Source organism: Myotis yumanensis, unplaced genomic scaffold, assembly GCF_028538775.1.
Source record: "Myotis yumanensis isolate MYYU_CA2020_CCGP unplaced genomic scaffold, mMyoYum1.0.hap1 SCAF_5, whole genome shotgun sequence".
Lineage (NCBI taxonomy): Eukaryota > Metazoa > Chordata > Mammalia > Chiroptera > Vespertilionidae > Myotis > Myotis yumanensis.
This window is the reverse complement of record NW_027223756.1, coordinates 54,989,866-55,017,518: the sequence shown is the minus strand read 5'-3', so window position 1 is coordinate 55,017,518 and position 27,653 is coordinate 54,989,866. Positions and strand designations below refer to the sequence as shown.

General features: G+C 35.3%; 1 protein-coding gene across 4 annotated transcripts in view; it reads left to right on the top strand.

Moving 5' to 3' along the window:
- LRBA (LPS responsive beige-like anchor protein) overlaps positions 1-27,653 on the top strand; it is a 554,804-nt gene that overhangs the window by 468,430 nt on the left and 58,721 nt on the right. For all 4 annotated transcript variants that reach the window (XM_070415300.1, XM_070415301.1, XM_070415299.1 and 1 more), the window contains one exon: positions 19,394-19,561. In XM_070415300.1, coding sequence (XP_070271401.1) covers positions 19,394-19,561 — 168 coding nt within the window. The remainder of the gene's footprint in view (positions 1-19,393; positions 19,562-27,653) is intronic.

Sequence of the window (27,653 nt, the reverse complement as noted above, 5' to 3'; positions counted from 1 at the left end):
ACATCTAAATTGTCCTTTTTGCAGATGACATGGTTTTACATACAAAACCCCTAAAGACTACACACACACACACACACACACACACACACACACATACAACTGTTAGAACTAACAAATGGATTCATTAAAGTTGCAGAGTGCAAAATCACCATACAGAGAATCAGTTGCTTTTTTTATACACTGACAATAATGTGTTTGAATAGGAAATAATCTCATTTACAATAACACCAAAAAGAATAAACAATTTAGGAATAAACTTAAGGAAATGAAAGATTTCTACACTGAAAACTACAAAACATTGACGAAAACTTAGATACAAACAAATGGCCAGATATCACACATTTGTGGATTGAAAAACTTAATTATGTTAAGACTAGTGACCCGGTGCATGAAATTTGTGCACATTAAAAGGGAATTAATTAGAGGAAATATTTTAATATTGCTATTTACCCTTTCTCTATAATAGAAGTGTCAGAGGTGAAAGAAAATTAGTAAAATATATATGAAAATCTTCCTCCTGTCAGTGTCTGGGGTGCGCCATGGGAACCAGAGTCAAGTCCCCGCCCAACCATGTGCGCCTTACATGGTTGCAGCAGTTAGATTTTTAGCTAACCTTTCTAGTCAGGGGTTGAACAAACCTTAATGTCCTTTCCAGTTGCAAACCCTGTCTTTTTAACTGCACAGTTGTTAATCCAGGTGAGATAATGTTCTCTTAGGAAGTGCACAAAATACTTCTTTCATTTTTTTATTTTAAAAAATATATATTTTATTGATTTTTTTTTTACAGAGAGGAAGGGAGAGGGATAGAGAGTTAGAAACATCAATGAGAGAGAAACATCGGTCACCTGCCTCCTGCACACCCCCTACTGGGGATGTGCCTGCAACCAAGGTATATGCCCTTGACCAGAATCAAACCTGGGACCCTTCAGTCCGCAGGCCAATGCTCTATCCACTGAGCCAAACCGGTTAGGGCACTTCTTTCATTTTAATGGGTCATTTACACTGGGCCATCAAACTCAGAGAATTTACCTCTCATTTTATTGAATTATATATGTTCTGTATATCAAAACCCGTATAAAAACTATATCTTTTTCAAAGTAGACATTCCTGAGTAATTTAGAACCACCAGGTGATAGCAATATTTCTAGTTTTATACACAAGTATATTTGGTTAAGAATAAAGACAAATTACAAATATGCTAGGGAAGTGGAATGTTCTGTTTAATTTTATGATAAACTAAAAGTCATTCAGAAATCACATATTTATTTATTTGGTAAAAATGGCATAATGATAATGATGTTATCTTTCTTTGACAGGCTCTTTGATAGCTTGGGGTCACCATTATAATATTAATAGGACCCTCCGTAGAAAAGAACCTGGAGTAACCTTGTTTTGCTGTGTTGTCCCTGAAATGCAGTAAGCTCCTCTGCATTTCCCTTAGGGCCGATTATGTGGCTGCTTTGTGAACACTTTAGTTGACAGGTGGAAATGTGTGTGAGTGTATTGAATAAGGGGAAGAATGAAGGAAGAGGAAGTTGGTAGATATCTGTTTAATTTTAATTGAATTCTGGCTAAGAAAAGAGCCTGTACAGAGATACGGATTACTGTTAGCCAAGATAACATTTTTCAAAACATGTTGTCCCTGGAGAGGAGAAGCAATGAAATAAAAGACACCGAGATAGTTTTTCTTCAGAAAAGGACATCTTTAATAGGTAGTTTTTTAGTATTATTAATTTCTTAGTTTATACCAAGTAGTACTTACCTGTGGGTATAAGTTCACTAAGTCTTCCAACAGCTATTCATCTACTAGCAATGTTGACCCTAATAACTAGTGTTTAAATGTTCTTACTCAAAGTTCATTCATTAAAAAAAAAAAAAAAAAAGATAGCCAGATTGGAACTATCAGCTTCTGAGTCCCCAGTCCCTTTTCCCTGCAGTCCATACACTATCAGATATTTAAACACTCAAAAAGTTTAATCTGTTTTAGCTATGTTCCAGTAGATTCAAATACGGCTCACAGAAAGACATCCTTCTTGTTAACATGAGTGAGAGGAAGAGGACAATTAGATAATGCAGTGATGTTTTTAGATGTATACACAAGAAGCTCTTTTTAGAACGATTTTTAAATTACTTGACATCAGCATGCCTAAGTTAAACAGGATTTGGTTCATAGTATTTTCTCCCTTGAGAACTGTCTTTCCAAGAGGGATGATAAAGTAAAATATAAACACCCCATGAGAAGTGCACTGGTTTCTAAACATGTCATTGATTCTTTTTAAATAAACAACTGATCATTGTTACCTTCAGCGAGGGTACAGTATTTCTTCAGGTTGTTACATAATGAAAAGTAGGTTTTAAATGTTTTCACTAGTATACAGTGGATTACATATTGTTTGAATGTGAGCTTCTTGTTAAGAAGCCAATCTCTGTAGGTGCTTTCCAGAATGATGCTAATGGTCGATACAAATCAGCCTTTTGTTTTTAAAATGTTAGGTTGATTTTGCATTGCAGTTTTGTCTTTTCCTTTTCAGAGATGTATCTGAGGCTTTTAATCCATGTGTCTGAGTAGTAAGTGCTACTGATGGGACTGCTTTCTGGAACTCAGTAATGAACTGAGTTTTTCTGAAAATAAGCAGTGTAGGTCACTGTGACCTCTCCCTTGCACAAGAGAATGAGGACCTCAGAAGACCAAGTAGCACAGAGTACCATGAAAACCTAGAACCTCTGGAGAATAAGGACCAACTCCTGGGTCATTAAAGGCAGAGTTTGAAGGACTACCCACTCTACTTGTGTTTCTTTAAATCCTTTTAAATAGCACACAGCGGGCTTTTATATAATATTTCATAGTCTTGGCCTTATTCATATTCCTGTTTCTAAAATTATAAAAAATAGCCAAAGGTAGGAGTTACATTGATAATCTTAAATCTGTGTGTGTTTCCTTTGTTGATGTTAAAGTCATTGTCAGTGTGTATAAGGGGAACATTCTTCATGGGAGAAATGTGAAAAAATGAGCTAAGACGGTTGGGTAGACATGTAGCCTTCTGTGCTTTTTATTAGAATGCATTGCTAAACGTGGTTTAGGGTATAAGCAAATTATTTTATTTGGATTCTAGATTCTCAGCTCCTAATAGCTTTTAAATTTATACAGTTTTTGTTTAGCTGTCAAAATATTTAATTATATCATGCCCAAAGGTGTAAAGCTGTCAAATAAATCCGAGTTTAGGCATAAACATTTGCTAAGTTACATGTGCTACTACACCCTTGGTTGTTACTGGGCAGCTTGTGAACCTGTTTGAGAGGGAGGGGTGTGTCGGGAACATTAACTCAGCAGGTACAGAACAACATTGGTCCAATGAATTAATGATTACTTGTAAAACAGCAGGTAGTAATGCCCCTAGTCTTTGTAATTCTCCTCTTGTAAAATAAAGCAGACTGGAGAGTGTGGTGGATTCTTTGGGTCAATTTGCACTGTAAGAAAGCTGTCTTTTTGCAAAAATATGTTCTCTTTCTTTCCTTGCCTTACATTACTCTTTTTTGTTTGTTTTGTTTTTCCTTGGAACAAAAGAGAAAGTACCCCATTCACACTATGCCCCTCTCCCTCATTCTCGAGTCTCTTGCCACAGGAGGAATGGTCCCAGTGGCACTTACAAAGAAAGCATTTATACCGAACAACACTAAAGTTTAAAGTTTTCTATGTAGAACATTTTTTCCAGCTTCATTGAGTATGGTTGACAAATAACAGTTGTATATATTTAACTTGTGCATGCAATGTGGTAAAATATTTTTAAAGAAAAGGAAAATTTTAAAATGTTAATTGTCCTTATCTGGTTATTTCATAAATAACAACTTTTGCTATTTGATGACATTATTTGGAGTTAGACTGTTAGCATAAATACTAATGCAGACTTTACGAATGCAAAATTCACTAAGAGGTAGGGGAGTAAAGTAAATTAGTTCTACTTTGAAGCTTTTATTTTCTTCCCCTTTCAGAATGAATGGGAAGGTCCTTGAGAGGCCCTTGAATGAAAGCTGCTTTTCATTAGTGCTACCAAATACCTACTTGAAAGAGTTGAGTTCTAACTGAACACCCACACAAGAGAAAGGGAAAGCTTCCTTTTTCTGCAAGAGAACCATCAGCTAAATAGCTCTTGGCTTCTCTTTTCCAATCAGGTGGTTTCACATCAGAGTTAATTACTCCAGTCATTTATTCTAATCACCCTCCTCTTATGGCTAGCTGCATTCTGTCATGGGGTGGCATCGTTTGAAGCCAGTTAAGTTTGAAAACCACTGCAGGGTACTTGAGGCTCATTAGTGAGGCCTATCCATGCCTGGCTTTGGATTTGCTCCCTGATTAACTCTGCATCTCTCTGCCTTGTTCCCTCCTCCCGCCATCCACCAGCCCCCACTTTTCAACTCCTTTGCTCTAAAGAGGAATGTTTCAATTAACTCTTCCCTTGCTGTTTGCCTTTTCACCTACATATTTAAGAAAAAATTAAATGTCAATATTGCTAATAATATATTTGATAGACTCTGACCTTACAACTGCATCCTTTGTATTGAATTTAACTGAAAAGATATTTTTGGACAACAAAGGAGGAAAATGATGGTCTCTCAGAATAAAAAATCTGTGTCCTTGATCCATTTGTCCTAACTCTAACACAGGTAGTGATTCCCAGTTCTGATTTTACAGTACTCTACTGTGTCTTACAACTTACTATAGAAGTTATCTGAAAAGCTTAAAAAATATCTTAACATCAGATTTATTTGTTAACATTGTTGTTTATTATTATAGTGGTTTAATTTAGAAGTGTTTGCCAAGAGGGATATGTAAGGGCAATTAAATCACAAAAGCAAATAATGATTGTGTTATGCTTTTTAAAAAAGAAAAGAAAAACATATAATCCGTGTCCTGAAGTAAGATAGTTTGAGACAGCGTTATTGTATAAAGTATTTAAAACATTTAAAAATTTAGCAAAAACATATACCGAGTTTTGTAGTTAAATGAAAATGATTATTTAAAAAGGAAATAAGATAATTTTCTTTGTTCTTTTTGCACAGTAGTTTGATTTAAAGAATTCAGATAGTTCATGTGTCAAATAAAATAATGACACATATTAAAATACATGAAATCACATCTTTTTAAGTTGCTAATGCTCATGGATGGTCAAAAATAGCAAAATGAACTCATTGTTAAGTCTCATCTCAAAATAGTGTAATGGCTTGCTTCCTTATAAGAGTTTTTGGACCTAGCAATTAACAAATAGGGTAGTATTCTCTGTCTTGCTCTAATTTTTAAATTTGATTTTTAAAATCTCTGAAAGAATAGTTAAATTAATGAAAAATTAGACCTAAAATGTGTGCTTTTTACTTAGCTCTATTATTGAGTGTCTACTATGTGCTCAGTTTCAAGAGTGCAGATATAATCTCTTCAGGAATTCTCATTTTGTGAGGAAGACAGAAAACTAAACTAATACATGGTGAAGATTTTAGTTTTAAAAAGGTAGGTATAAAAGCAAAGAAAAGTTGAAATAATAATAAAACCTGTAAGTAAACCTGCAGGTTTACATGGCATATCAGATTTAGTATGTACTCAGCTTACTTAATATTAGTGTTATCAAATGATATATGTGAAACGCATTAAAATATTTCTTCGTGCAAAATGGCTTCAGATTTTCATAATGTAACTTTGGGATATACCATTCTACTTCAGAAGCTTTAAAAAGGATGTAGTAGTTAATAACATGACTTTAGAGGTCAGATCTGGGTTCAGACTGCAACTCTGATAGATACTTACTTCCTGTGTAACATTAAACAATTTAGCATTCTTAGCCTCATTTGTAAAACAATTTTTTTAAATATAGTGCTTATCTGGTAGTATTATTGTGAAACTTTAAATAAAATAGCCCATGTAAAACATTTTGCATAAAACGGGGCACATCATAAGTACTCATTAAATGTTAGGTGCTGCTGTTATTATTATATTGTTATTGTTTAGCTGGTCAATGAATTTCTTCCAAGTTGACCTTCTTATGCATTTTCCTTGCATAATATATTGTCTTTTTGACCCTTTGTCAGGTTTATGATAGACATTATTTGCATCCATCAGGAGAAAATAAAATCTTCAAAGATGATACTGTAATATGTATTTCCCTTCTTCATGCTATCATCCTACCCCAAATTTGATTGTGTTTAACCAACTATGGACATCTCATTTGCAATGGCTAGAAATCACAGAAATTCTTCACATTTTATAAAACTCTGCCAAATTAGTATTGTATCAACTGGTTAAAGTTTCTGTGGTCCATTTCATGCTTCTTATAAAAGCTTTAAGATTATAGTTCCTGAGCATAAACAATGAATTGTGCTAAATCGCAAGAATTTCTTAAATACCATTCATTCATTCAACAGACATTTATTAGGGGCTACTGAGTAATTAGGTCTGTGATCACAGAATTGGAAGAATATGACACCTGCCCTTTGGGGCTGTCATTATTAAGATCAAACAGACATGACAGTAACTAATTAGAGAAGTAGATTAAGTAAAGCATTTATTCAACAAATACTTTGTGAGTGCCTACTATCTATTTGTCTTTGGGATTATAGCAGTGAGAAAGCATAGTACCTGCCCTTTTCAAACTTATTTAGTGAGGGAGATGACAATAAATAAGAAATTAAGCAAAAATATAACTTGTGATAATATATACTGTACTAGTAATATAACAAATAATATAGTAGTTGTGGTTTGTACCATGGAGGAGAACAAGCAACCATCATTAGAGCATTTAATATGTATTTTTTTCATTTATTTGCACGTGTAATGGTTAAAAATATTTTTGAGATATAATTGACATGTAACATTAGATTTGTTTCAAGTGTATAACATAATGATTCAATATTTATATGTACTGTGAAATGGTCACCACAAGTCTAGTTAATATCTGTCACCAGACATAGTTTTATATATATTTTATTCTGAGATCAAAAGAGGAAATGCCTTATTTTGCTTCCTGGAAAGATTGGGGAAGTTTTAACCAGGGAGACTACATTTGATCACAATCTTGAAGAATGAGTAGAAGTGTGCCGGGGAGGAAGCAAGATAATGGGAAGGGCATTACAGATAGAAGAAGCAGTGTGAACAGAAATCTTATTGCTACAGTATAGCACAACAGCTAAACTTAATTCAGAAGGTAGAGTGCAAATGTGTGTAAGAGAACTGTGAGTGATGCCTATGGAAAGATAAGACCACAGGGAGGTTATATGAACAATCTTTAATGCCTTGTAAGTAACATGGACTTCTTTCTTTGGGGTCGTGGTGCCTAAAAGAGATTGCCAGACCTGGAGCGTCAGTGTTACCTGAGGCCTTTTTAAAAAGGCAGATCTAAGGCTCAACTCCAGATCTACAGAAACAGACCCTGTTGGGGGATCCAGGTGCTTTTAGGGCATATTCAGTTGGATGGAGATCAGCTGCTCCATGGAAAGAAGAACCATAAAAAGTCTTGGCGGAGAGTCAGCATTTGGTCATGTTTTAGAGCAGTGGTTCTCAACCTTGGCTGCACATTAGAATCACCTGGGAATCTTTTTAAAATCCTGATTTCTGGGCCTCATCCTCCGGAAATTCTGTTTCTTTGATACTAATGTTGTGGCCCCACCCCATAACAAAGAAACAGAATTTCTGGAGGATGAGGCCCAGAAATCAGGATTTTAAAAAGATTCCCTGGTGATTCTAATGTGCAGCCAAGGTTGAGAACCATTGTTTTAGAGGAAGACCCAAAGAAGGGAAATTTTAGAGATAAAGAGAACAGTTTGGATAGTGTTAGAATAATTGAATCGAGAAATAGTGAAACACAGACGCAAAGATAGTCGAAGTGGAAGAAGAATGAAATTGAGAGGTATTTTGGAGGCTCGTTATCTGATCTGGTTTTGGAGTGAGAGGAAAAGAAGTCAAAATGACTGCCTCAGTTTTCAGATTGGCTGACTGGATGAAGGACTGGGCTGCAGACATATTCCAAAAAACAAGAAAGGAAGTAGTTTAAGAGGAAAAAGTATTATTTTCGTACACACACACACACATTAACTTTGAGTTACCTGAAGCACACACCAAAAGAAGTACTCTGATGGTCAGTTAACATTTTGGACTTGACACCTTGACACTCTGGAGATGGTAATAATTGTCAGGTGAGGTAGTTGATGTCTGGCTCATCTAGCCTGAGTTATTTCAGAAGTAAGGGCCTGGAACTGAATAATGAGGACAACAAACACTGGAGAGGTAGACAGAGGGATAGGACCCTACATTTAAAATTGAGAAGGATAATCAGAAATGTAGAAAGAGAATCTGGAAGGAGGGAATCAAGGAAGCTCAGAAAAGAGAGAGAAACATAAACATCATGAAGCAAAGAGATAAAGTAAGGAAAGATAAGCACCCATTGGACTCAGACAGTCAGACATGGTCATCTTTGCCAAAACATTTTCAGTGGTGTGCCTTTAACAGGAAAATGAGAGATTGGTAAGACGTTGAAGGGGAGTTAAGGAAGCATAAATAACAAATTTACTTAAATCTTCCAAAAAGTTAAGGTTATTGATCTCATATTGCCCAGATAGTCATGGCTACATAAAAATAACTAAAACTGACCCTATAACTCAGGGATCCTCAAACTACGGCCTGCAGGCCACATGCAAATACAAATATTGTATTTGTTCCCGTTTTGTTTTTTTACTTCAAAACAAGATATGTGCAGTGTGCATAGGAATTTGTTCATAGTTTTTTTTTAAACTATAGTCCGGCCCTCCAACGGTCTGAGGGACAGTGAACTGGCCCCCTGTTTAAAAAGTTTGAGGACCCCTGCTATAACTAGTCATTATTCCATTGATAACTCGGAAAGGACCATACCTACAATTTACTGTGATGTAGAGTCTCATAGACTTTTATCACAAACATGAAAGGATTTCTAGGAGTGGGCAAACAGAGGCTAGTTCCAGCTGCTGCTAAAAGGAGGTGCCTTTTATGAGGTGTATGAATATATCCACAGTGTCTGCAGATTTATTGTATCTGAATTTTAGTAAACCCTGTGTTCCCTATAATAAATTGTAGCCCATGTCTATATAGTTCTTAAAGTACATAACTGATACAGCTGAGTAGACAATATGCAAGAATTCTAACCACGAACTTTCAAAGATGGATTGTTTACAGATGACATTGTAGTTAGTAGAATTAGCCATTTACTTTCATTGTTGGAGAGGTCAGTCATAGTGCCATCTTTCACATGCCACCACATCTCTTCAGAGATTTGTAAATGGCTAAAGAATATACATGACAGAACATTATGTCTGTTTCACACTTGAAGATACTATATTTCTGCTGTCGTGTCCTAAGGTATAGCCATTCTTCATGTGCTGAAAATTATAACAACCTTTTCAGAACCACACCAAAGGTCATTTTGTAGTCTGGAGGTGCTTTGTGCTTTGGGAGCTTTATCTTTATCTTCATTAAGAAAAGGTATATTTTATAAAAGGTTAAATAATGCTAATCCCTACAGTCTAATTTCAGAACTAGAGTCCCGGTGCATGAAAATTCATGCACTTCTGGGGCATGGAGGTCCCTCAGCCTGGCCTGTACCCTCTCGCAGTCCAGGATCCCTCTGGGGATGTCCAGCTGATGGCTTAGGCCCACTCCCCTGAGGATCGGGCCTAAGCTGGCAATCAGACATCCCTCAGGGGAATGGGCCTACGCCATAGGTTGGACATCCTTAGTACTGCCGCAGAGGCAGGAGAGGCCCCCGCCACCGCCGTTGCACTGGGCAGCCAGGAGTCAGCTTCTGGCTGAGTGGCGCTCCCCCTGTGGAAGTGCTCTGACCACCAGGGTGCAGCTCCTGTGTTGAGCGTCTGCCCCCCTGGTGGTCAGTGCACGTCATAGCAACCAGTCATTCCTGGTAGTTCTGCCATTAGGGTCAATTTGCATATTACCCTTTTATTATATAGGATACTGTAAAAATTTGAATGCAGGTTTAGTTCAGGGAATTGAGTAGAAAGCTATCCTGTCAATGTTGTAGCCACTAGTCATGTGTGGCTGTTGAACACTTGAAATGTGGCTCATCTGAATGGAGATGTGATGTACATTGTAAGTGTAAGATGCATGCCAGATTTCTAAGACTTAACACAAAATAATACTTTTTACATAGGCTATATGTTTAAATGATATATTTGTATTTCTGATTAAATATACTGTGTTAAATTAACTTCATCTGTTTATTTTTTAAAGTGTGACTACTAGAAATTTTTAAATTATATATGTGGCTTAAATTCATTTTCTGTTGGTAGTCACTTTACTACCCAGAATTGTTTTGGCTCGACATCCCAGTACTGAACATGAACATATTTTAATACTTAAGTAGTATACATATTTCTATTAGAATTAGCAGCCTTAGATTAAAAAAGAAAGGCTTAGGATTAACTTCAAATCTATAAAAGAAAATCCAAAATACTAATATTAATTTCAAAACTGAGTTAATCTTTTACTATATAAACTGTTCCTTCTCCATGATGAAGGTCCAAACTTGAAACCTGGGTGTCATCCTGAACTCCCTTTCCTTCATCTCTCACATTGGTAATCAGTTGGTGGAGTCACATCTTAAATAAGCGGTTCTCAACCTGTGGGATGCGACCCCTTTGGCGGTCGAACGACCCTTTCACAGGGGTCACCAAAGACTATCCTGCATATCAGATATTTACATTATGATTCATAACAGTAGCAACATTACAGTTATGAAGTAGCAACGAAAATAATTTTATGATTGGGTCACAACATGAGGAACTGTATTTAAAGGGCCAGAAGGTTGAGAACCACTGTAAATCTTTCTAAAATCTTTCCCCTCCTCTTCACTCCCACTGCCACTATCTTGACGCTCTCAGTGCCTCTCATGTTGACTGCTGTAGTCATCTTAGAGATGGATGACCTTTTGCCTACCTGTCACCCTCAAAGAGGCATCTCATCTCGCTATCCCCAGAATCTAGCATAGAACAGAACCTATAGTAAACACTCAATAAAAGCTTGTAGATTGAATGGATGACAGAGCTGTTGATATTAATCAAAAGTTGCAGAATGAAAAAAAGGCTTTGAGTCCTACATTTAATGTATGTATATACAATTGTAGACACAAAGTAAATGCAGATGTCATTTTCTGGCTGAACTTGTCAATGCTTTAAAAATATTCAGCAACTTTTGTGTTCATATTCTTTACTTTAAGTTTTTCTTTGTTGGGTATGATATAATAAGCATACTGTTTTGCCAAGGATTTTGATTTGCCAATATAAGTTTATGGCAGTCAGTCCAGGGAGCCACTGGTGCCATGAAGACAGCTCCTTGGTTTTGTCTGGAGTCCCCATGGGATTAAACTACATCTGGCAATAAGTAGAGATTTTGGTCTGGCCCTCTTCAAAGGAAAAGACTGCTAGTATTTATCAGATCTATGTGGATAAGCAAATGGGAAGGGATTACATATTTTAGTTTTGTTTTCCTTCCTTTTGTAACTAACTAGAAAATGAAACTTCAGAACTTTGTACAACAAATTAAGACATTTTTTCCATGCTTTAAAGAAGAAACCTATTCTTTTTTCTAGACCTAGGTGGATCATTGAGAATTTTAGGTTAATGTTTTAATTACTTAAGTGTATGTTTTCAGAGAGCATAACAGCAATTTACAATGCTCAGATTTAATTTTCTAGGGATTTTGCCGTCCGTAAATATTAGGACATCATGGCTGGCATTTGGAGGCTTTTGTTGCCCATCTATCTGTGAGGGAAAGTTTACCTAAAATTATTTCAGAGGAGAAACTTGGACCTGTCTCAGGACAGGCCGCTGTCCCTTCCAAGTGAAGATGGGCCTTCCTCTACACATTTTTAACAGATTATTAGCCCTGTGACTTGGCTTAGTTGTTGTTGAAGCCTGTGGTTCTTCATTTAACTGACAGAATAAAATGGCTGCATTCCAGGTACTTGTCATGGAATATAATCTAGAATTTACCATTCAAAGCCTCACCTATGAGAACTAATGTTTATGCAGGGTTGCCTGAAGAATATGTAGTCTCTCCATTTGTCTATACTTTAAATCTATCTAGGATTAAGTCAGTCCCTTCGAGAGTCACATACCTGGATTCCATCATATTGCCAAGGGAGGAATTTCTTATCTCAGGAATAGAAATAATGTGTGTTTTTTTCTTTAGGCCATCTGGTTTATTTTTACATTATGGTCATATTTGACTCTTGTAAGTGTTCTTGTTTCTTTCTTTATGTTGCCTAATAGAATTCTAACTGAGAGCCAGATATATAGTGCACCTTTACCAAGTTGATGGAATTTCATGGCGTGATTTTTATGTACTTCTTATCATTATTTCTATAGTTAAATTTATTTTATCTTGATGATTATGCATTGTTGTAAGCTCTAAATTGTTTTCTGAATGAAGTCATGCAAAACATAAACAAATAGTAAAGTAGATGGGTATCTCTGTCCTTGTATATAGTTGTTTGCCATCCATTCTTACGGGATAGAGTTTTTTTTTAAAGCTCCATCTCCTTATTTGTATTATACTATAACTAGTTTAAAATATCTGTATATTATGAATTCCTAGATTTTAGATTAGGAGTGACCTAAGGTTGAAATGTTAATTAAATGTTTTAATGTTCTGTAGCTCTAAAGAAAATAGTTGGATAAAATGTCAGCGTGCAGGACTATTTTAAACATTGGGGGAAAAAATCATCTCCCTGAAAAGGAGGGTAATTGTACAAGTTTGCCTAATCCTTTTGATCTTGGCACACAGCAATACAGACTTCAGTTGAGATTAAAACTATGAATTTCAAAGGAAACATGGCCTTCAGTGTGTAAAATATATAACAGCTGGTTGACTAGTCCATTTAAAACTACACAATAACAATCGTAGACAGAATGATTGTCCTGCCAAAAGATGCACGAGTGCTTGATGGTTATATCAAGATATGATACTAACTCACACTTTTCTTTAGTAATGGTAGAAATGTAGGAATGAGCTGTGTGCTGCCGACTCCAAAATCTCTCTTCTGCCCAACAGTTCAAGGGCAGTTTATAAGTACAGAACTCCCTTTACTGATTTCTCTATCTGCTTTCAGCCTGAACTTCAATGTGTTGTTGACTAAATTTCATTTTTTTAAGCTGTCAGATACAATTTTTTTCTCAGCATCCAACAGTTCTTCTCCCCCTTTTAATCCTTGATCCTACCTTTCCCCCTATGGTTTTCATGACATTGTTCTTAATGTCACAGCTTCACACAATTTTTAAGCCATAGAAGTTAAACTTTTCTTTGTAAATAGTATAAAATTTTGATTTACATTTTTGTTATATATTTATATTAAGGTAAATATCTGGATTCTGAAGCATGGTGATGTATTGTAATCAATATGGGAGAATGTTAACTCCTGTTAGTATATTATATCAGTATTTTAATGTTTTCACTGTTGTGTTTTACCTGAAAAGGTAATCCTTAATTGGATTAATTAATGCATATTTTCAAGAAAATGGGGATTAATGTGGATTTGCCACTTTTGAATAATTCTATTTGGAAAGCATATTTACATTCAAAATCCATATCTGTTCATGATGAAAATATGTTGATTTTTCTGTGACTTTCGTTTCTTGAAATTTTTTGATAGAACATAACTAATTTTCTATTCATTCCATTTATTTCAAAGAAAGAAACTGAAAATTTGCTAAAGTTACTTGGATTCATCACAAATTCAGAGCCAGCATTTAAGGAGTTAAAGTATCTTATTAGAGAGACAGGAAATCTGGCAACTATTGCAGAAACTAGACCTAATGGTGCACACAAACAATTTGTCAGTCTTCTTAAATGTGAATAGCTTTCCGCAAAGTGGCTGCTCTTGCTTTGTTTGAACAGGCTAAACTTTTCCTTTTTGGACTTTAAATCTTAGAAGTGAAATGTGATCCACATATTCAATCAAAATCATTTAATTCAAAGCATATTTTGATTGGAACAAAGTTGACATGGAAAGAAACTCTAGAATAAAAAAGTTGAAAGGACTTTATATCATATATTTAGCAGGAAAATTTGAAACAGTTCTAATTAGGCTGAAAAAAACAGCTTTCTTCAATGTAAATTACAAAGGTCATATATCAATGTTAAGGAAACATTACCACTAGTGTTTGAAATCCAGCACATGCAAACATAACAGACCAGTTCATTTTAAATATGTGTGTGTGTATGTGTGTGTGCGTAGAAGGCTGTATTACATGTATTTGAAATGAAAAATACTTAAAATTCCGAGTCCATAATGTTGTATATTACATTTTTGCCAATCCAAACATTAACTCCTTTGAAACATGTGACTATCTACACTCAAATGAATTCTCTTAATTATAAGCACAATTAAAATTTTATAAGACAAATTTTTATTTTTTCTTCCATTAAAAATATGATTTAATGCATTTTATAATACATATCAAGTCAAGAGAGTTAGTGATTTTTATTTTTTTATTTGAAACTTCAAGCTATAGGGTTTTATATCTCACAACTGAATAGGGCCTTCCAGAAGCTTGGGCATGCAAGTAGTGGTAAAGGTGTGCAGAAATGTGTATCTGGGCTGGTTATTTCTACACTTAAGGTTTATAAGTAATATTTACTTGTTTTGTTTGATTTTTTTTAATAAAAATCATTTATCCTAAGATGTCAGTAGCTTTTATTTAGTTGTTTTCTTTTAAATGGTATGGTATGAGAACATTCAGCAAAATATAAATAAACATTTGGAGTTATAAGTATGAGAAACATAATATACAAGTAAGTTTTCCTGGTCTTGAGGTAAACAATTAACATATAATTTCTTTTGTTAATTGAAATTGATATGCTTGATTTTATGTCATTTTTACATTAATGAAAATTTGATTGTTTGAAAATAAAAGGAAATTGCTAGAGTATCTCTCAGCCATGCATGGGTTAAACACATGATTAATGCCTTTTATTTTAGCCTTTTTATTCTCAAATAGCTTAGAGTTTCTTGGAAAAAGCAAACTATTTCTATGGAAGTTATAATATTATTTGACCCCACTGTAGGAAACAAGAATAATTTTATATAACATTTTTTTACCAATAAATAATTCATCTCCTTAATGGGTTAGTTTCATGAAAACAGATTACATTTTTTCAATGAGATTTATTATTAGACACATATTCATATGTGTTATAATGATTTCTGACACAGGGTTATACAAACGAGTTATTTGTGAATAATTTACTATTATCTTTAAAATATTAAAGGTTTATTTTTTATGTTCTGCATGGGTATCAAGCAAATAAAAGTTACTAATAAGTGTTGTATTTGACATCTGTTTACTGTACTTTTTAGCATATCTAAAAAAGCATTTTAGTCTTTGTATAATAGATCTCATTAAAAAAACAGATATCAACCCCCAGACAGTTTGTCAAGACTAATATGAGTCCCCCTGGATTGGATTGACAATTTGTGTGAGGCTTCATATGATAGTCTTTTCATAGTCTTATTTGATCCTTAACAATTGGACATTAGTCACTGATTTATTTTATAATAACTCAGATGAGTTGGATATTATTATATTGTGTTGGACATTTTAGTGGATTTTCTTGTTTACAAATTTTACTCAAAGCACACATTGGATGTAAATGATGTATTCAGCCTGCTAGGGGAGTACTAACAACTGATTGGTTAGGTTTGAGAGCAGCATGGGAAGCCTGTTACTATCCCCTAGCTGCAAACCATATTTAACTCCAACCTTAATGAGGACTGCCTGTCCTAAAGGCTTTGAAAAACCTCAAATGCTTAACATTCCACTGGCATGTTTTTATTTATTTGTGACTAAAAATGTGGATATAAATAAGTATTTTATATAGAGTATTTTTAACAATCTTAACATATAAAAAGGGATTTAAGGAATTTTTAATATGTTTTATGTTTTATGTTTTTTGACTCTCAAAAACAAAAGTTATAAAATGTAATCCCAGGGTATTCTATTTTGAATTACTTGTATTATTTTTTCCTCAACTATTTCTTTCCCCCTTCTTGTCTTTACCTCTTCCCTCAAGTCCTTAGTAAGTCCATTTATATTAAATACTTTTGGTTAGGCAGTTATCATTCGCTGATATCAAAAGAATGTTAAAGTCCTGAAGTGACTTTTTACTGAAATGTACTAAAAGTTTTTGGAATTCTCTTATATCTTTAACTAGCGGTTCTTTTTTTTTGTTCTTTTTTTTTTTTTTTTTTAAGCATTTAGTATATTGCAAGAAATGCTTGAGGACAGTTAATGAGATTTTTAGTGTAGTCTTTAAATGTTTATTTAAAATTTATTCATGAAGGCAATGTGTTTATCAACCTCTGCAAAGATGTTGCCAATCATTCCATGGTACTGGCCAACCCCTTAAGGACTGACCAGTATGATATTGAAAGGGGAGGGCTGAACCATGACACTGGAGTCATCTCTGTGCGTGTGTTTATAGTACAGTGTGAGCACAGTGTCTTTAAATTCAGCATTTTTGCTTAACATTGTGATGTGGTATCAAGGTTTAAGCATCTAAATCTAACCAACTTCAACATTTTGAATATGCATAAAAAAGTAATCAACATTAGTAAAACAATTCTTTGTTTGATGACAGCAAAATAAAATTGCTCTGGTTTTTAGGGCTTTAATATTGAGAAAATTCATTTGTACTTTGTCATTTGCTGAGCCTTCTAGAATTTTATAGTTTCAAATCACAATACCATGGACACTTGGGAGACTCCTGACTGTTTTATCTTATTAAACAATTTTGAAATCATTAATTTTTAATTAGCTTGGATGCAGGGTTTTTATAGTTTCAATAATGTGTGTATATGAACTAAACGTTTTTTATTTAAACTACTGGTGAGAGTATTATTTACATAAATAAGTGTAGGTTCTTTTCGAGAGTACATACTGTGAGTTTGCTTCATATGGTCACACCTTTTTTGTAGATTCAGATACTACATGCTAATCTATTACATGCAGAGCTTTTCAGCAGTTTATGGACTCAAATTTTGAACAAATAAAAAGGATGTAATCTCAAAGATATGTAGAGGTTCTTCCCTGATTGAAAGTTCTAATTAAGTGAATTGGAGAAAATTAACTGAAATTAGCTGTCAGAAAGTCACATTTAAATGAGTGATGAGCTAGTCTGGCAGTAAACATTTAAATGATATAAATTGCCATTTAAGTGTATGGTTTAATGTTTGTCATGCATTAATGTGACATGAGACTGTAGTGACAATCAAGCAGCTTGCTCTAATTTGAACATATTTAGGGCTTTTGTGTGGAGTGCACTGCACACAAATTAAGACAATTGCTGTTTTTATGTGTCACTTTAAACATGTTCCCACCCCCCATTCCTACCCAAGGCCTGAGTTAATGAAACAGACGTATCACTTTGGGGTGCAACTTGCATTAATAGTTCCTGGATTTGGGGATTAATTTTTTTAAATCCACGTACTTAAAATAGAAATTTATTTAAAGTTATTACAAGCCATTCTCTTCTTATGTCAAATAAAATATGAAGCAGTCTTGTGCTCTGTTAGCTATTTACTAAATTTTTAAATACGAGTTTTACAAGAAATGTTTAAAATAGTAACTTTCACTATTGAAACATGCTAAATTATTTTTAGGTATACTTTTTTTTCAGGTACACTTTGCAATATGAGAATTGACTAGAGTTTTATTTACAGAATTGTTCTCTATATTTTAAAGTATGCCATATATTGTGAAGCAAAGTTAAATATTATTAAAGGAAATATATTTGGATTTGGCCATAAACATCTTTCTTATTCTTAGGCATTTATTTTAATAAACCAAATATTTGCACAAGTCTACACCTGTGAACTAATAGGAACTTATTTTGTGACGAGATAGTTTATTTCTTACTCATTGCTTGCTATAGAAGTTAGTCAATTTTGTTTTAAAAACAACAGACTTCTTTTTAAAATATTGATAACATAGCAAGTCACACCAAAACACATCATAGCCATACACTTATTATTCTAAAAGTAAGAATTTCAATGAGACACGTAACTTGATAAAACTTGGTACACTTTGGTTCACTCTTCAAAGTTTGAGTTTGAGAGATCTCTGATTTGAATCAGAGATAAAGTGGTCCATAATACTAAACTTTCATGTTGGAATAATATTGAACAATAATAAATAATATAAATATAAATACCTCAATAATGTCTCCAGTATTCTTAAACTCTTATTTTTAACTTTATTAAATTTAGCGAACATTGGCATCTATTGTGTTTTAGGTACAGTGCCAGTAACTGGGAATGTAATGATCTGGAGTGGATCTGTGCCCAGCATTTCTACTGAATACTTGATTAAGTTCATTCATTATTTATTGAACACTGTTATGTTACCAGAATCAGATAATTTGGACTCATTTGATATTAATACCTAGAATAATAATTCAGTAATTATAAGTATCCCTCCTAAGATCTCATTTGTTGGCATGAAAATTCAGTTGAAATAACTAAATGATTTGGTTACAGTTGTCACATGCAGTAAACAAAAAAATGTTTATACAGTATTTAGAACAATTATAAATATTCTAAGTAGACAGTAAATTTTTAATGTTTTCATATTTGCTGTCCTACAGTAGCCTTTACATTATATGACCTATCTTTGAAGCATGAATTGAGTACCTGTCAGGCCTTGAGTTATGTGACCAAGACAGAATCTCATCCCTGGTCTTCACTGTGCTTACTCACAGTATAGTAGAATAACACCAAAATGTTAATGGTAGCAATCTATTACAATTCAGCATGACAAATGCTGGAAAGACTCTAATCCTGTCTAATAAAGAGGGAATATGCTAATTGACCCTCACACCATTGCAAAAGATGGTGGCACCCACAGCCAATAAGGAGGGAATATGCTAATGACTGCCACGCCCTCAAAGATGGCAGCACCCACAGCCACAAGATGGTGGCGCCCAGTCCCCTCAGCCCCCCAGCCACCCAGGGCCAGCCCGAGGTGCAGGTAACCAGGGCCAGCGGAGGCTTGTGCTGCTGACAGTGGCAGCAGCAGAAGTGTGATGGGGGCATCGCCTTCCCCTGATCGCCGGGTCGCCTTCCACCTCTGAGGGCTCCCAGACTGTGAGAGGGGGCAGGCCGGGCTGAGGGACCCCCCACCTCCAGTGCATGAATTTTCATGCACCAGGCCTCTCATTGTAAATAAGGGAGAACAGATTCTGGTGGAAAATAGGACATCAGACTTAGTCTGTTCACAGTAAATTTAGCATCAAACTTTACTGCTTGTTCTCAATTTCTCTACATATTTTAAAAATAGAATTCAGCATAATAATACAGCCTATGCCCTTTTTCAGGCTCTGGAGAGTGAATTTGTTTCCTGCCAACTTCACCAGTGGATTGATCTCATTTTTGGCTATAAACAGCAAGGACCAGAGGCTGTTCGATCCCTCAATGTGTTCTATTACCTGACCTATGAAGGAGCTGTCAACCTGAATTCAATAACTGATCCTGTGCTGAGAGAGGTAATTACCTGACTGGGGCTAACAGGTGTCTTTAGACTAGAAGGTACTAGATGTCATCTTCCTCCTACTTTCATTTGACTAAAGATGAAACTGAAACCAGGTGGATGAAGTATCTTAAGCAGGATAACCTTCCAGTTAGAGACTTAGTTGGGACTAGAACCCAGGACTTTCTTCTAATAAAATGCTTGACTCAATAAAAAAATGAGAGCTTCTTCAAGCTGAAACCATGAAGGGATAAATAATAATATTTATAATTTTTATAACTTTGAAGGCTACTCACTTATTTAAAGTGTTAGGAAAATAATTTAATAAAGAACTAAGACTGTAAGCATATATCTATTTAAATGTGATAAAACACATATTTATATATGATACATAAGTACCTGTATAGCCATAGATGGTAATAGTAGGAATGAAATCTAACATTTTCATACATTATCTTTATTCTTGAAAGTCTTACAGATGTCCCCTTTGTTTTTTCCCATTGACCCCTCCACCCTGTACCCACACCTCCGAGGCCTTCACCATACTATTGTGAGTGTCCGTGGGTTATGCATATATTGCATACAAGTTCTTTGGTTGATCTCTTCCCACCCACCCCTGCCTTCCCTCTGAGATTTGGCAGCCTGTTCCATGCTGCTATGTCTCTGGATCTATTTTGTTCATTAGTTGATTTTGTTCATTAGATTCCACAGATGAGTGAGATCATGTGATACTTATCTTTCTCTGATTGGCTTATTTTGCTTAGCATAATCACTTTAAAGAGAACATTATGTGTAATAAGTAAGGTTTGTCATTTTTTACCAGTACTCAGTACATTCCTTTATAATTCTGTGTATGACCTGGTCATGTTGACAGTGCATAATAAGCACTCATCATACTCATCACACCTTAATTTATGTTTATATTTTACTAGAGGTCCAGTGCACGAAATTCATGCACTGGTAAGGTCCCTCGCACCTTCCTCCAGCCACCTGCCACCACCACCGGCCAGGGCCTCCCTCCCTTCCCCCAGCTGGCCTCACCCTCTGGTCGAATTCCCGGACGAACTCCCAGTTGAGGGGACAGTTTGCATACTAGGCTTTTATTATATAGGGTGCTATATAAACATATATTTATATTAGATTCAGCATGCATTCTAATAATGTGGCTTGCTGTGTTCTAAGTATGGTAGGTACCTGATGTGTTTGAAAGAATATATCACTTCATTACTTAGTACTATTTATATAAATATATATGATTAATTCACAAAGTTTTTTTTATGTAACATGTCTAGCCAATTCTTTTTCTTTTTATTGAATTTATTAGGGTGACATTGGTGAATAAAATTATATAGGCTTTAGGTGTACAATTCTATAATACACCATCTGTATATTGTATTGTGTATTCACCACCTTAAGTCAGGTCTCCTTCCATCACCATTTAAACCCCCCTTTACCTTCTTCTACCTCCATCCACATCCCTTTCTCTCTGGCAATCACCATACTGTTGTTCTACAAAGCTTTCTGAATGGTACTTAACAAATGTGATTATCCTTTATTATAGCCATTCTGTATCATAATGCTAAATCCTGTGGCACAGTGCAGTGTGATATAGTAGAGTAAAGAAACAGACAGACAACCAGTCAGTAAATGTGGATTTCATTCCTGGCCCTGATGTCTACTAGTTGTATGACATGAGTCTGCCCGAGACTCCATTTCCATTAGACATAGAATTGGTGTGATAATGCCCACCCCCTAGAGCAGCGGTTCTCAACCTGTGGGTCGAGACCCCTTTGGCGGTCGAACGACCCTTTCACAGGGGTCACCTAAGACCATCCTGCATATTAGATATTTACATTATGATTCATAACAGTAGCAACATTACAGTTATGAAGTAGCAACGAAAATAATTTTATGGTTGGGTCACAACATGAGGAACTGTATTTAAAGGGCCAGAAGGTTGAGAATCACTGCCCTAGAGAATTATATGAGGTATAGCACATGGTAAGTGCCTAGTGGTCCCTATACCATCATAAGTACTCAGCAAGTGTTAGTTCCTTCCCTTGTGTTGTTCACTGTTAAATCCCTGGGCTAGGAAACACAACTGTAAAAAGAATAGGAATTGCTGATTACATCATAGAAAGAATCATACAATGTTAACACCAGAGAAGTTATTAGAGACCGTTTCCTAGAGGACCCATGCAGAGTTCACTGTGAAGTGAACCAAGGAGAAACAAAACAAGAGTAGGTCATTAATTCATTCCTTTTTCAACATCCTTTCACTAAACCCAAATTGTGTAATGAGGTTAAAGAGTTGAAGGCCCTGCCCTCATCAGCTGGAGGTCACTGTCTAGTGGGGAAATATGGGTGGGTAAACAAGTATAATATGCTGTAATAAATTCAGTATAGGGTTAAGCACACTGTATGTATGTACAAGGATAGAGGATTGGTACTAAACCCAGGCAGGAGAATCCAGGCATGTTTTCTGAGAAATGAGAGGCTGGGGCTGTACATTGAAAGATGAATAAGAATATTGGGTAGAGTCATGAGCAAAGGATATGTACACATAGATGAAAGAGATCATAGCTGGAGAATGAATGAACTGAAAGTGATAAGATGATAGAGATAGGAGCCAGACCACCAAGGAACTTCAGTGCCATAAAAAGTATTTTTACCTGTATTATAAGGCAGTGGATTGAAGGTTGAAGGTTGGTTACACCACCACATGTATTGTTTTTTAGAACATGTCTAGAAGATTGAACAGATAAGAACTGAAAAGTACCCATTGGGTTATTCTCAGAATCCTTGGTGACCTTAGAGAAAGTAACTTAGACAGTACAGGGCTGTGCTGTGAATGGTTGCTGAGCAAGTAAACACAGTGAGAAAGGAAATAATTGAAGGGAGAATTTTTAATAGCTTTATTGAGATTTGGCTCACATTTGACACAATTCGCCTATTTAAAATGTCCAATATAATAGCTTTTCGTATACTCACAGTTTTACAAGCATCACCACAATTTAATTTTTATCACCACAATAAGAAACCCCATACCCATTAGCAGCCACTCTAAGGGCCACTCTGTTTTTTTTTTTGTTTTTTGTTGTTGTTGTTTTTAGTATATAGATTTGCATTTATTTATTTTACTAAAAGTTTCCTATCCCCCTCCCTTCCTTTCTGTATATTGGGAGAGAGGTCGGACCCTTTCCTTTCAAATGATTCCCCTCTCCCCCATGGGGAAAGGTAAAATCTAAACTAAAATTTTTTAGAAGTACTTTAAGAGATTTTTTTTTTAAGTGGGTAGATATTTGACCCTGTTTCTGTGTTTATTAAAAAGATCCAAGAAGAGGAAAGATGTCAAGCATACAGTAAAGAAAGCTCATAATAGACTACCAAGCTCTGTGAGAAAGAGGACAGGAACAAAATCCAGAACACAGATAAGCCCTGGGCAGCAGGGAACAGTAGTGCCTTGTCTGAGATTAAAGAGGTTGTTAGCCTGGGGACCAGTATGAGAAAGTGTGCATGAATGGGGTGGGAAGGCAGGAAGATTATGAGGATTTGAGATAATACTTATGGACGTGCTTAACATAGTGATGGGTATTTAACAAATTCCCAATAATAAATAAATAAATATTTTCTTTCCACTAGGTTTCTCCTGTGTTCTCAACAGCAAGAGAGCAGGTGTAGGAAAAAGCTTAAAAGAGAAGGGGTGTGTGTGTGTGTGTGTGTGTGTGTGTGTGTGTGTGTGCAAAGTATATATGCAGGAGGAGAGAGAGAGAGAGAGAGAGAGAGAGAGAGAGAGAGAGAGAGAGATTTTGCCATGAAGTATGGTGGAATATGTAAAAAAGGATTGAATGTGGAAGGGTGACTGATGATATTGTTAAAGGAATACTACTGGAATGGAGGATCTAGGCTAGTTTGGATAGATAAGGAGGGGCTGATGAATTGGGACAGTTTATTTTATTCATTATTCATTCACTTATTCAACAAATACTCATTTTGTTCAAGGTGCTGAAAATACAGTGATAAACAAGAAAATCAGACAAAGTCCCTTCTTTCAGGGAGCTCACTTTCTAATGGGGTGCACAGAAAATCAACAGTAAAGACTAATTTTATTTAGTATTAAGTGATACAAAGAAAATAAGGCTGGGTGAGGGGATTCAGAGTGCCTGGGGGAGTAGGCACTGTTTCAGAGGTTGCTCACAGAGGGCCTCTTCCCTCATACACACTGTTTCCTTCTAAACCTTGATAGTGGAGCAAAGCTATAAACGGAGACCCAGGGAGGCAGGTCCCACTGCTCTCACCCTAGCCCAGTGGTTCTCAACCTTCTGGCCCTTTAAATACAGTTCCTCATGTTGTGATTGAACCATAAAATTATTTTTGTTGCTACTTCATAACTGTAATGTTGCTACTGTTATGAATCGTAATGTAAATATCTGATATGCAGGATGGTCTTAGGCGACCCCTGTGAAAGGGTCGTTTGACCGCCAAAGGGGTCGCGACCCACAGGTTGAGAACCGCTGCCCTAGCCAACCACATGCCTGCACAGCCTCCAAGTCAAGTCTTGTCACAGGCCTCCTGCCAATTGTAAAACTCTCACTATTGCCATCTCCTAATTTACTTCCACCCCCATCTTCAGGCTACACCATCTTTTCTTCAGAATCTCGTTCCTCTGAGATGCTGTAACATCTCCAATATTAATAGATTTGCGCATATACTTCACTTATATTAAAACACTAGAGGCCTGGTGCATGACATTTGTGCACTGGGGGGTCCCTCAGCCTGGCCTGCACCCTCTCGCAGTCCAGGAGCCCTTGGGATGTCCGCCTGCTGCAGAGGCAGGAGAGGCTCCCACCACCACCTCTGCACTTGCCAGCCATGAGCCGGCTTCAGGCTGAGTGGCAGTCCCCCTGTGGGAGCACACTGACCACCAGGGGGCAGCTCCTGCATTGAGCATCTGCCCCCTGGTTGTCAGTGCACATCATAGCGACCAGTCATTCTGCTATTCGGTCGATTTGCATATTAACCTTTTATTATATAGGATTATTTCTGCAAAACCACAGTAATGGTTCCAGCATAGATTTGTGCCTTTCTAGTATTAAAAGCAGACTACACTAGACTTATTTCTGTTCAGTAGCTATATATTGCATATTTCTGGTCACATTAAAATTAACATTTTAATGTTAATTTGGGACACTTAGATGTTCACACAGTCATGCCCAGAAGCAAGTTGTCTACGTACAAGTCATGCCTTCCCCTTCTACTTGAGAAACTTATTCTAGAGTGAATGGTTAATGCATATGGTATAATAAGTGATCATAAAAATAATCTCTCTATAAAAAAGGCACTAAACGAAAGAAATAATAACCGCAAGAGGACAAAGAGTAATCAGAGAAACAGCCTGCAGCACATTAAACTTTTATGTTGTTTTTAATTTTTAGAAAACAGCTGGGTTATCAATATACAACATTGTCTGCATTTGCATAGATCACACAGCTGAAAGAATTATTTTTCAAGCAAATATGCTAATGTTTTCAAATATCTGTGACCTCCAACTAAAGGATATATTCTTATCTGTAGCTATTTATCTAAAAATTCTCTTTACTCTCCTTTATTTCTCTGTCTTTGGTTCTATTTTTTTTTTCCCTTTTCCTCTTCCTTTACCTTTTTTTTTAATCTGCTGTTTTTCTAGCATAGCATCTCTTTTTTTTTTTTGCATTTTTAAAAAATTGAAGTATAATTGACATATGTTATATTAGTTTCAGGTGTACATCATAAGGATTTAATATTGTATATATTGCAAAAACGATCACAATAGTAAGTCTAGTTAATATCCATCATCATACACAGTTACATAATTTTTCATGTGATGAGTACATATATTCTTTTATAGACAAGTTACAAAAATAATTAAAGCTGGTTATTTTCTGATTATTAATTCCATTGAATTTGGTTTGACTCACTCATTTATCCTCATACTTATCAAATGTATTAAGATCTTATCAAGCCTAACACCATTTAAAAAAAAAAACACCTAAAAATTAGGGAAAGAAGAAATTCAGGAGAGAAAAAATAGGATAATAGAATTCAAGATGAGATATGAGTAAGAGTAAATATTTTTATTAAAGAAAAAAAACACATTCACAATAAAGTAATGTAACATAAACATGTTCCATAAATAATTCTTTTAATATATTTAGAATATAACATATATTTATAGGCATGATTTCTAGAACATTTTTATATTCTTATCCAGAATGCACCTACCAATTCTCATATAAATAATATTTGAGCCCTAGCTGGTTTGGCTCAGTGAATAGAGCATCAGCCTGCAGACTGAAGGGTCCCAGGTTCGATTCCAGTCAAGGGCACATGCCCGGGTTGCGGGCTCAATCCCCAATAGGAGGCATGCAGGAGGCATGCAGGAGGCAGCTGGCCAATGATTCTCTCTCATCATTGATGTTTCTATCTCTCCCTCTCCCTTCCTCTCTGAAATCAATAAAAAAAAAATTTTTTTTAATAATATTTGATATATTCAAAAGTTGAGAGAGTTATCTAGCCCTTAGTATAAAATAGTTCATTGATGGAGTTTTAGTAGATCAGAAAGAAAATTTTTAAAATTGTATATATTGTGATGTGCTCTGAGTGAGGCTGCCAAAGTGATAGTTTAAAGTAAATCAGATCATGTCACTCCTCTATTTAAACCTTCCTATTTCATCTTAAACATAGAACAAAATCCTACTCGATCCATATGATCTGGCCCCTGCCTATATCTCTAATCTCATGCCATGCTATTCTCTTCCTCATTCATGGGCCCTGTCCACTGACCTTCTTTCTGTTCCTAGTCAGGTGAAGGTCATCACTGACTTAGCACCTTTTTAGGATAGCCCTTCTCTCTGACTGTCTCCAATTTTCACATGCTGGCTCTTTGTCACATATGCCTCAGCTTAAAGGTCATGTCTTCAGTGAGGATTGTCTCCAGAACTCCAATCTACTTATGGGGGGGTTTTTTTGTTACTAATTTTAACTGAATTTAGAGCTAAAGTGTGGTATGGATGATATAGATTCTTTGAAATCTGTTGAGACTTGATTTGCCTTGGGAATAGTCAATTTTTAGAATAAGTGTACTTGAAAAACAATGGTTCTACCATTTTTAGTAGAGGCCATTTTACAGTAAGATAGTGAACAAAGAGAAGTGAGGAGTATAATTAGAGAATATGATATTTTGTTATTAATGTTAATCATTGTTCTGTGCTACATTTGACCTTAAACTAAAGAATTCCATGGTGCTTTTTTTTTTTTTTTTTACTTCTTGTGCTCTTTTAATCTTTTTCCTATTTCTGCCCTCAAGCCATCAGTTCTCACTTCTTGTTACTGTGTCAAGTATGTCTGTCTACTTTCAGGCACCCGTCCACCTATTCTACAATTTATTGTGTCTTAGATGCGATAGTCAGAGAAACCAAATAACCAGATTTGGTAGAACTAAATTAAAGGTAAAATAAATAGGTTTTGATTACCCTACCAGATACAAAAACATAAACTACAGTAATCAAAACAACGTGTTTTAGTGAAGGAACTTAGAGGTTCAGTGGAGCAGAATAGAGCTTCCAGAACTAGACATATTACATATGAGGGGATATCATAAAGGTGGTATTTTAAATAACTGGAAAAAGGTTTTCTTATTTGATATGTGATGTAGGACATCTAGCTAATTGTCTAGAATATAAATTAATTCAGATCCCTATTTCACATTGTTACAGTGAAAGAAATTATAAATGAAATATATTTATTTGGTATAAACAATGTTTTAAGTATAAAAAAGTGAAACTATAACTTAGAAGATAATATAGCTGAGTAGATTTATAAACTTGAAATAAAGGGTCCATTTTGTGAGGCTACTAACAAACTAAAAGTCATTAAGAAAATTGATGTATTTGGCTACATAAAAACTGAAGTTTTTGAACATCCAGATATCAGGAACAGATACTCCACAAAAGATGAAATACAACCCACAAATGAAAAGTAGTTTATCCTCACTAGTAGTCAATGAAATTCAATTTAAAATTCAGCAGTATTTATTCATATGAAATTATGTAAGATTTAAAAAATGAAAG